The 11,258-nt window shown below is 47.3% G+C and overlaps 1 protein-coding gene and 1 non-coding gene across 2 annotated transcripts; both read left to right on the forward strand.

The window, feature by feature from the left end:
* Positions 1-527: 527 nt before the first annotated feature.
* trnad-guc (transfer RNA aspartic acid (anticodon GUC)) lies at positions 528-599 on the forward strand. The gene has a single exon. It is a non-coding gene; the product is annotated as a tRNA-Asp (tRNA).
* Positions 600-1,049: 450 nt separating this feature from the next.
* On the forward strand, positions 1,050-10,046 carry LOC125707670 (splicing factor U2AF 65 kDa subunit-like). The gene is made up of 10 exons (XM_048974953.1): positions 1,050-1,207; positions 3,173-3,347; positions 3,695-3,798; positions 4,047-4,198; positions 4,549-4,665; positions 4,753-4,891; positions 6,119-6,198; positions 9,143-9,265; positions 9,357-9,443; positions 9,630-10,046. Exons 1-10 carry the CDS (start codon positions 1,159-1,161, stop codon positions 10,005-10,007), a joined length of 1,404 nt encoding a protein of 467 aa, XP_048830910.1. The 5' UTR covers positions 1,050-1,158; the 3' UTR covers positions 10,008-10,046.
* The last annotated feature ends 1,212 nt before the right edge of the window (positions 10,047-11,258 follow it).

Consider the following 11,258-nt stretch of genomic DNA (forward strand, 5'->3'; position numbering starts at 1 on the left):
TCATGCTTACAGCATCTCGATCTCCGGCGTTTGTGAAGTTGGGATTGATGCTGTCCTGTGTTTTTTTTTTCCTTCCACACTTAAGCTCTGCTTGTTACTGCCCCATAGCGGAGCGCAAGTGAAACGGACTACCGGAGATTTGCACTGTTTTTCTGTTAGTGTGTATAATCAAAATATGACTCAGTTTGGCCAGTTAGAAAAATATGATAATAGAAAAGTATTCTTTTCCTCTCACTTTTTTTTCTTGATTTAATTACCGACTTCACGTACTTACACTGTGTCCCGTTGCACGATGTAATATTGCGAAACTATGATTTTGTGGCAGTGTTTTGTAAAGGAATTTTCCGTTTAATCATCGTCTTAGTATAAAGCTATATGGTTGTTCTGGTATCAGTGGATGTACATTATGTATTTTTTCTTCTCTTGAGCACCATGGTCATGACATGAAGCTCAGTCATTGATTACTCGCAAATGTTAGTAGTCATCCGCTGTTTATCTTGAAGATGTAAAAGTAGTGCGCGTACATCTCCTCGTTAGTATAGTGGTGAGTATCCCCGCCTGTCACGCGGGAGACCGGGGTTCGATTCCCCGACGGGGAGAGTCTGCATCTTTTTGCCTCGGTCTCAAAAGGCACCAAGCTAGAACCGGCCCCGTGTTAGTGGAAACGGGGCTTGTGACTTGTACTCATGCATAATATTCTGCGGGTCGCTCAGCAGCGCAGCATATGAAACTAGACTCGGATTGTAAGTGTGTGGTTTTGATAATTGATGTATGGATGGATGGATCCTTAATAAGAGATATAAACAATAAGGTCCAGTCGCCAACTAATCATGTAAAATACGTCATAAACTCATGGTTGTTAAACCCAGAATAAAAATGAAGACGTATAACTAGGAAAGTCAACTTGCACATTTCAATTTTGGTTCGATATAATCACGTTGTCCTTAACCCTCCAGTGCAGGAGGGGACGGTAATGCGCATCGAATGTTTCCGAACCTGTGTGTGATACAACCGAGGAAGAGCCGATGACTTCGGGGGAGGAGGGGCAGGCGACTCGGAAGAAAAAGCAGCAGAACCCAATGCAGCCTGTAGCCCATTCAAAGGCCTACTGTTGGACCTCTGCTTATTTTGCAATACGTCTTTAGTACGGACTGAAAAATGTCCGATTTCGATGAGTTTGAGAAGCAGTTAAGCGAAAATCGGCAAGGTAAGTTTGGCTTTGAAGATCGGTGTATGCTCCCTGTTTTAGGGTAATAAAGTGGCCGGCGTGTCCTAGCGCCGAGGATGGTGCGGAGGGCACTTCTGCTGGTTCCGAAAAGAAAAGCGCGGCTGGGAAATCGGTGCCTTTTATCCGAGCGCTCGCCGATTCTGAAACCTGCCCGATTCTTCTTCTCCCAGCTGCCGCAGGATCCCCGAAAACTGACCGCTTTGGTAAATCAGTGACATTCTTTGCTTGGCATTGTTATAGAGATCGCTAGGCCTGCATCCATCAGTGCCCGGCGTACATAACATGGACATTTCAATGAAACGTTATTGGGGTGCACTCGATGTGAAAGCCTGCGGTTTTATTTATTTAATTATTTACCATTATACACTTGGATCATAAATTGCGACCCGCGTATTTCCATTCGCAGTAACACACTATGCATGGATGTTTGTTGCAAGCGTTATATTTTCAAGATCACGTTTAAAGTTTTATGCAAATAAAAACGACCGCGACCACTTGATTTAAAGTCCGCACTTAATAACAGTGTTAGTTACTTGGTTTTTAAATACTACGACGAGTTTTCTATATAATGATATGATTTTGTCTCTTTCCGATGCACAATAGCCTTTCCCTTGGGTCCGAAATGCTGGCCCTGTCATCCGTACAGAATAAGTCTTTCTCACACGATCGCCGTTTCTTCATGATGTATAGACTCTAAAAATCAGCCGCGTTCCCTGGAATCATAACAACTGCTTTTAGGTCGTTATTGCAAAGTCTTGCACCTGTATCTACCTTTACAGCGGATAGCAGTAACTAACAATGATGTACAGTTATATAACAATACACATATAACTTCATTAAAGTGCAGAGAATCCAGTAAACTGAATAAACTTAAGCCATACTAACGCAACTGAAATATACAACATGCGTTACAACGGAGTCGAAAGTAGGATTGATTTATGTACCTATCAAATGGCAATCTTGTCATATCAGCTCCTTATCACTAAATCACTAAAATGTCATTCGAAACGACCTGATTCGGCTAGACGAGCACTAAGTGCCGCCGTGTTTGATAAACTAGCAGTTCCAGTCATTCATATCTGCGCTCTGACTATGCCTGCGATTGCGGTAATTGGTTATTACCGATTTACGTAAGATGCATTGGCCGCTCCGTGTCTGTACTTTTGCAGCGGTGCATTACCGTAACGCTGTTATAACTGATGCATGAAGCTGATTCCTCGAGCAGCACCTGCGTTTAAATGCTTCACTGAAAACTGCACCTTCAGGGATTTATTTAAGCTTCTATATGAAGGACCTGCTGGGATAGAAAGGTGATATTTTATTGCTAGTTTAATAAAGTGCTGTCTGTCAGATTGAAACGATATTAATTACCCATCCATCGTCCAACCAGTTATCTTAGTCAGGCTCCCCTGGAGCCTATTCCAGGCAAATTCCCCATACAGAGAGCAGAGGCAAAATTCAGGCCTCCAGACTCGGAGGCGTGAGGCAACTGTACTCACCACTGTGCTCCTATATCATTAATTAGTCTGGTTATGTTTTTATTGTTTCACAACAGACTGACATTCAAGGGGATGTCCTTGTGCCCTTGAAATTATTAGCCATTGAGAGATGGGTGTGTTTGTTTCAGGAGGGTGTGATTGAATATGTGAATTGAATGGAGGTGCTTCATTCTGGTGAGGAAACTGGGGAGTTAGACCCCGTACCACATCTTGGTCTCCGTAAGTGACTTTTAAGGCATAGCGCTGGGTCAGTCAGCATCCAGCACCCCAGGGAAGTTGGTAATATGATTACTCTGTGACTCATGGGCTTCAAACCCACAACCATCCGGACACACATTCATAATCCCTCTGAGTTACACATCTTGGATTTATCGAAATGGATGGTAGGGGGGCAGTCATGTCGCTCCGCCCACCGTCTCACTGGTACCACGGTGTCGTCCCCCAGAGCGGGAGAAGGAGCGACACAAGAAGCGTAGCCGCAGCCGGTCTCTGAGCCGTGGCGAGAAGCACCGCCGCTGGAGCAAGGACTCCAGGGGGCGGAGTCACGAGAAGCGCAGCAGCAGCCGCGACCGCAAGGGTCGTGACCGACGGAGCAGCTCACGCGAGCACAAGAAGCACAGGTACCCCCCCTCACGGTCCCGGTTACAGGCACTGAAGCTGATATCTAGCATGGTTTGAGGCCTCTTAACAAGTTTCTTTCACAATCAACCAATTGGTTTCTTCGTGGTGGGAAGGGGGACTGTACCCATATTAAATTTTAACTGGCGTTTATAAGTAGCCCCCGCCATAGCGATGGGACCTCAAAGCCAGCCTAAAAAGTGGCGCATGGTCACACCCTCATGACCTTAAACTGCCTGCGATCCAAAGTTAAATGTAAACATTCTGCCATCTGTTTGTTTTTGCCAGATTCTGAGTGTTTACACTGTATTGTTTGGGGAAAACAACCTTCTGTTTTGTGTTTGGGCAGCTACTCTCCTCGGAGAAGCCGTAAGAAAAGGACATACAAGTACTGGGATGTTCCCCCTCCGGGATTCGAGCACATCACCCCCATGCAGTACAAGGCAATGCAAGGTTTGGATGCGACGCTTCCATGTGTGCTAGTTCAGTATTGCAAGGTTATGGTATATTGGTTGCAATGAAAGCATTTATTCTGGAGTGCCCTCCTCCCCCCTGCTGGTCAAAGAGGGAATAACACTTGGGATGATTTCAGACAGTGTGAAGAGAGCTTAAACCTAGGGGTTAGAAGCAAATGAAGGCGACGATCCGGATGTTCTGGCCGTCCCTGGTTGGGGTCTTGAAGCCCTTTCTCCTCCCCACAGCTGCAGGGCAGATCCCCACGATAGCTTTACTGGCAACATCCACCACCAGCGGCGTGGCAGTGACGCCCACCCAGGTGCCGATGGTCGGCAGCCAGATGACCCGGCAGGCCAGGCGGCTTTATGTCGGCAACATCCCCTTCGGCCTGACGGAGGTGAGTCCAGGCAAAGTCCCGCGTTGCCTTCTGTCATGCATACTGGTGTCATGTGTAGCTCAGTGAGTTAGGACACTGAGCCGGTCACAAGAAGGTTGTTGGTTCAAATCCCTTGGGCAGCAGAGTGATTTCACCATTGGGCCCCCGAGCGCAGCCCTTAAGCACTATTTGCTCTAGGAACTGTCTGGTCCTGCTTCTTCAATGAAATGTATGTTGCTTTGGATGAAAGTGTCCGCAAAATAAATAGATAAATGTACTAGACTTGTCAGTCATTTTTTTTCTCGTTTGCCTGTTTTGATGTCTTCAGACGTCTGCCTGTCTTCATTCAGTGTGTCTGCCTGTCTTTTTAGGAGGCCATGGCGGATTTCTTCAATACCCAGATGCGATTGGCTGGCTTATGTCAAGGTCCCACCAATCCCGTCCTCGCTGTTCAGATAAACCAGGACAAGAACTTTGCCTTCCTTGAAGTAAGAGTCTTTCCTGCCTAATGGCTGCTGTGTCCAGGCGGAGACCGCAGCCTTCCCTGATTAACGACGTTCTTCGTTCTGCCCTAGTTTCGGTCCGTGGATGAGACCACGCAGGCAATGGCCTTCGACGGCATCATTTTCCAGGGTCAGTCGTTAAAAATCAGGCGGCCCCACGACTATCGCCCCCTGCCTGGCATCTCAGAGCAGCCCGCCTTCCACGTACCAGGTCCGTTTTGCTTGTCGCCGTCATAACCTTAATCTTTATTTACCTTTGAAGAGCCGATCGGCAAGGCCAGTTTTTTGTACTCGTTACGGACTGACTGTCCTTCGCAAGCTGCGGATGTCTTGTCATATAAAGAGGGAGACTTTCACTTTTATTTACTTAATGTTGTAAATATTTAGCAGACAGTTTTATCCAAAGTGAAGAATGTTTTTTTTTTTTTTTTTTTTTGAGAAATCAGGGTCAGCCTGTCCCTAGAGCAAACTCGCCGGCCCAGTGGTGTGATCACCAGTGATGTGAACCAGTGATCTTCTGATGATAACGCTGGCATCCTAACCAGCTGAGCCACACACACACACACACAGCTCAGTCACTCACTTCTTACTGTTAACATAGGGGTGTTGTGTGGCTCTGTGATGTTTGCCCATGAAAAGAAGGTTGCTGGTTGGCAGGGTTGGCAGAGTGATTTCACCACTGGGCCCTTGAGCAAGGACCCTAACCCCCAAATTGTTCTAGGGTTGCTGGCTCCTATTCTAGTTAAAAATTCTGGACACACCTACTGAAAATGACTTGTTTTTCAGCAAGATAATGACCCAAAGCCCACCTTGAAGGTTATGCAAGTAGCTTATTACCTTGTGAACTAGGAAAGAGATGGTCCCCACAGCCCCCCAACCTAAACTCTATAGAGCTGGTTTGGGATCAGTTGGATGAGAGTAAGAGTAAGGTAGCCAGCTTGCGCGCAGAACTTGTGGAAACTCGAGGACTGTTGGAGAAACGGTCCAGGTGGGTACATATGTTAGCTGGTTGAGTCCGCAATGCTGTCATCGAAGCCAATGGCTCCTATTTTGAAGAGACAAAAATTTTGTCTTTGCAGTACTTCATATGCATAACTTCCATGCCCAAAGGCCTTTTACTATAAGGTGAATAACAGCTAAAATAGAGACAAATGCATTAAGAGCAGGTGTGTCCATACTTTTGACTGGTGCTGCATGTGTCAGCATCTCCCATGGAGAGCAAGATGGGAGAGACAAAAAACAGTCGTCAAACTGCCCCAGTATTTAGGTATTTTTTTGCTGGAGTTACATTTATCTGATATTATATAGGAGATAACGACGTCATACTGATTTGAAGTTGGCTTATTTCACTCGCGCCGTTTGCTCGTGGTCATTATCCGGCATGTTGACGGTTTGCTGTGATCGGCCGGCTTTGGGCGCCGTGCCGCTCTGTCTGCAGGGGTCGTCTCCACCGTGGTTCCAGACTCGCCACACAAGCTCTTTGTCGGAGGCCTGCCCAACTATCTCAGTGACGATCAGGTACCCCGCCCTCAGTCTCTGTCGCCGGGGAGCCGACCCACAACCCTCCTGTGTTTCTGTCCCACTGCTGCACGTGGAACTCAAGCAGGCATGCACACACACGCACACGCACGCACGCACGCACGCGCACGCACATACATACATAAAATAAACACTCGTCTCTGTGTAACTGATTAGTAGGAAAAGAAAGCCTGTCAAAGTTACCTCACCGCTTAAAATTCATTACAAGATACTGGGGGGTCAAATGTCAGCATCATGTTTAAAGCTAGCTGCTGAAAATAGCCGCACATTTGAGGTTTTTTTTTTTTTTTTTTAAAGATATTCATGGGATTTATTAAACATTTATTAGACATGTAGGTAATGAGTTGACAGTTACATTACGCTCATTGTTTATCCAGCTGTAAATTATGAAGATATTGAGACCCCGCTAATGTAAAAGGTACGTTTCCCAAAACCTCATGTTATCGACTTGCATAGTTGGAACCATTCAGTTGTTATCTAATGTTGTTAGCAAATAACCTTATTAGCAACAAAGGCTTTGGGAAACGTGCCTTACAGCTGGCGGCTTGCCAAACCAGTCACGTAGCCAGTCCCTGTGCTGCCTGTTGCTGGGTACCCTGGAATATTTGTATATCGGGTTAATTGCTGAGTGTTAGTCGGATGAATCAGCCGCGTCGTTTTGCTGCATGAAAATTTAAAATCGAGTCATCTGCGCGTCACCTAACTGACGAATACCTCCACATTGCCGTACACCTGTGTTTGCCCAATCCCAGTCCTCGGGGAACCGCCGACTGTCCACATTTTCGCTCCCTCCTAGCTCCCAGCCAATCAGGAACACCGAATACCTGGTACAGGTGTGCTGAGAGGAAGCAAAAACGTGGACTGACCGGGGGGGTACCCCCGAGGACTGGGCTGGGAAACACTACCATAGACTGTGCTTGAAATGTGGGGGAGATCGACCAAGTCCCCAAACGCTTCAGTATTCGCAGACGTGCCGTGTCTCACGTCCATGTCCGCACACTGAGAACGATGACTTCACATCCCGTTAACAGCGATGGGGAGCTGCGGAAGAATCGTTCCCTACATTGCTGTGTCGCTCGAAAGGCAGAAAATACTTCGGACCTTTTTCCCGGTGAACGATTATCAGCTTCACTGGAGTTTTCACATCGTGCCCCATGCCCTATTCTGTTATGACGTCAGTGATGGATAATATTACCATAACAACATGCACAGATGAGGTCGTCTTACTCTGAAAGTGTTGAAAGGGTCACATTTTAGACATTTTCTACTTCTCATTAGCATCTTTTATGATTTTTTTTTTTTCTTCCTATATCGCCACCCCACTGAAATCGGCCCATTATAGACATAATCCATACAGGCATTTAATAGTTTACCTATTTATTTTGCAAAAGTTAATCGCAAAACGTTTTGCGTCCACCCCTGCATTGTAACATTTTGAGCTCCGGTGTCCCACTCACTTTAGCCTAAACTGTTAAAAATGGCAAGACTCAGCCCACAAGATAGTGATCGCGGTTTCAGTGAAAGGTAAGTGAGAAGTGCAGTCAGTTTGTTTTTCTTTGATTTTTTTCCTCCTTTTCGGATTGTCATCGTAATCTTTCTTATCCAGTGTGAGTCACATGTAATCCAAGTCAAGAGGAAGGCTGTACCAAAGCAGCACTGGGGGGAGAGAGTTTGAATCCAGCAGAACTGTTAATGTATTTCACGTCAAAGCCAGTAAATGTGCCATAGACAGGTGAAATGGAAACCGCTGCTTGTATCCTGGTGTTTACATTTTTTTTGCAGTCCCTGCTACCGCTTTGATACTTACAGCTCTTTCATTTTTGTTCCCCACTTTGTCCCCAGCTAGGGGCCTGTAAGATCGTTAAGTCTTCGCTCATAATTTGTTCAGTAGTACTGACCTACTGCTGCCATGCCAACATGTAACACAAGGCAAGTAAGACATTCCGTCCCTCGCACGGATATCCTCCCTGTCGACGGCCTGCCCCTGTGGGGGGGCTCTGTCCTGGAGTGCTCTTAAGCATATGGGGTCCTTTTTTTGGGGGTTGAAGGCTGGGGAGAGACTTATTATGCTGATCACAGGGTATAAATTTGATTTTTTTTTTTTTTTGCCCCTAAGAGAAGGTAGGAGGTAGCGCCCTCTTGTGGCTGCCAGTGTCCCAGGTGACTCCTTTCTGAAGTCAGTGGTTAATGCGGCTTTACAGTAGATTCCTGTAGAATAAGTGAGGAATGATGTTAGCAGAGCTATTTCGTCCTGTTTGGCTTCAAGCCGTGGCCCCTTTAGCAGGACCCTGTGGCGGCTCTTAGCTTTACCTGTGAGTTTATCTCCTGTAGGCTTTGTCCCTCTAATTAACTGCACCAATGTGGTTCTTGGTTTTAAGAACAGGAAGTCAGTGATTCGGCTGGGTTTGTGTTCTGCCGAGTCGCCCCCCCCCCCTCCACATTGTATACATGGAACACTTAACATATAATTAGCTGTTTTTATTTAGTTTTTTTTTTTATATACCATCTAGCTTAATTATTGTGGCCCTTAAAATCAGATGCAACTCGGTCCATATTTCAAAATTCGTAGTTGGAATTATCAGAGAACTTGATTAGGAATTCAGTTGTGTTGTATATGCTGTAGGATGGGGGGGGGGGAATCTGTGTTATCATTCATTGACAAGAATCAAAATAGTTACTTTTGTACGCTCCCAGTAAGTAAGTCATGCAGAAAGGGCACAGGGGGCTTTGAGCTCTAGTGTTGCACCGTAATGTCGAGCCACTTGTCATAAAGCCATTTTCCTGATGTCTTCACTGTTTCCTCATGTCGTTTTGCAAAGTTTAACATGCTGCTTCTCCCACAGTTAAGATTAGCATTTCTAGCGAGGCGCCGTGCCTGGACTGTCGGGCTAATCGCCCCCCCGCGTCTCCTCCTCTTGCCCAGGTGAAGGAACTCTTGACGTCGTTCGGACCTCTTAAGGCCTTCAACCTTGTGAAGGACAGTGCCACGTCACTGTCTAAGGGTTATGCTTTCTGTGAATACGTGGACATCAGTGCCACTGACCAGGTGCGTGAGGTGGGGCAGCAGCTGGAAGGTCTGGGGTGACTCGGGGCTTCCGGATGGAATTGCTGACGCTTGTGTGGGATGCATCCCGCAGGCCGTGGCTGGACTCAATGGCATGCAGCTCGGAGACAAGAAGCTCATCGTCCAGCGGGCAAGCGTGGGGGCTAAGAATGCCAACGCTGTGAGTATTTGCCCTCGGCTGCCGCCTTTCTGATGTCCTAAACCCAACTTGGTTCCTGGGTGCCTCCCAGGAAGCTTAATGCCCCTATTTCTTGGGTTTATTTGGGTCCATGTAAATTTCTCGCTGTTACTCGAGACGATTGGACGATCAGGGGGTATCTGACACTCTTGTCGCCCCCCGGGACAGACGGCCATCATCGAGACGCCGGTGACGCTGCAGGTTCCAGGGCTGCAGCGGCTGCAGAGCTCCGGCATGCCCACGGAGGTGCTGTGCCTCCTCAACATGGTCATGCCCGAGGAGCTGGTGGACGACGAGGACTACGAGGAGATCCTGGAGGACATCCGGGAGGAGTGTTGCAAGTACGGCAACGTGCGCTCCATCGAGATTCCGCGGCCCGTCGATAGCGTGGAGGTGCCTGGCTGTGGCAAGGTGGGACCCGTACTCTCCTGTACCAGTGGCAAAAAGAAGACCTCTGTAGGCACTAAACACAGGCTCATGGGAGCATTTCTTGCACAAAAGTGTTTTGAAAACGGAATAATTTTTTGTGTAAGAAAAACAATCTGATTGGTTCAGATAGACGACGGACGATCTGATTGGTTCAGATAGGCGACGGACAATCTGATTGGTTCAGATAGGCGACGGACAATCTGATTGGTTCAGATAGGCGACGGACAATCTGATTGGTTCAGATAGGCGACGGACAATCTGATTGGTTCAGATAGGCGACGGACAATCTGATTGGTTCAGATAGGCGACGGACAATCTGATTGGTTCAGATAGGCGACGGACAATCTGATTGGTTCAGATAGGCGACGGACAATCTGATTGGTTCAGATAGGCGACGGACAATCTGATTGGTTCAGATAGGCGACGGACAATCTGATTGGTTCAGATAGGCGACGGACAATCTGATTGGTTCAGATAGGCGACGGACAATCTGATTGGTTCAGATAGGCGACGGACAATCTGATTGGTTCAGATAGGCGACGGACAATCTGATTGGTTCAGATAGGCGACGGACAATCTGATTGGTTCAGATAGGCGACGGACAATCTGATTGGTTCAGATAGGCGACGGACAATCTGATTGGTTCAGATAGGCGACGGACAATCTGATTGGTTCAGATAGGCGACGGACAATCTGATTGGTTCAGATAGGCGACGGACAATCTGATTGGTTCAGATAGGCGACGGACAATCTGATTGGTTCAGATAGGCGACGGACAATCTGATTGGTTCAGATAGGCGACGGACAATCTGATTGGCTCAGATAGGCGACGGACAATCTGATTGGCTCAGATAGGCGACGGACAATCTGATTGGCTCAGATAGGCGACGGACAATCTGATTGGCTCAGATAGGCGACGGACAATCTGATTGGCTCAGATAGGCGACGGACAATCTGATTGGCTCAGATAGGCGACGGACAATCTGATTGGCTCAGATAGGCGACGGACAATCTGATTGGCTCAGATAGGCGACGGACAATCTGATTGGCTCAGATAGGCGACGGACAATCTGATTGGCTCAGATAGGCGACGGACAATCTGATTGGCTCAGATAGGCGACGGACAATCTGATTGGCTCAGATAGGCGACGGACAATCTGATTGGCTCAGATAGGCGACGGACAATCTGATTGGCTCAGATAGGCGACGGACAATCTGATTGGCTCAGATAGGCGACGGACAATCTGATTGGCTCAGATAGGCGACGGACAATCTGATTGGCTCAGATAGGCGACGGACAATCTGATTGGCTCAGATAGGCGACGGACAATCTGATTGGCTCAGATAGGCGACGGACAATCTGATTGG

The sequence above is a fragment of the Brienomyrus brachyistius genome, chromosome 14 (genome assembly GCF_023856365.1).
Source record: "Brienomyrus brachyistius isolate T26 chromosome 14, BBRACH_0.4, whole genome shotgun sequence".
NCBI classification, from domain to species: Eukaryota; Metazoa; Chordata; class Actinopteri; order Osteoglossiformes; family Mormyridae; genus Brienomyrus; species Brienomyrus brachyistius.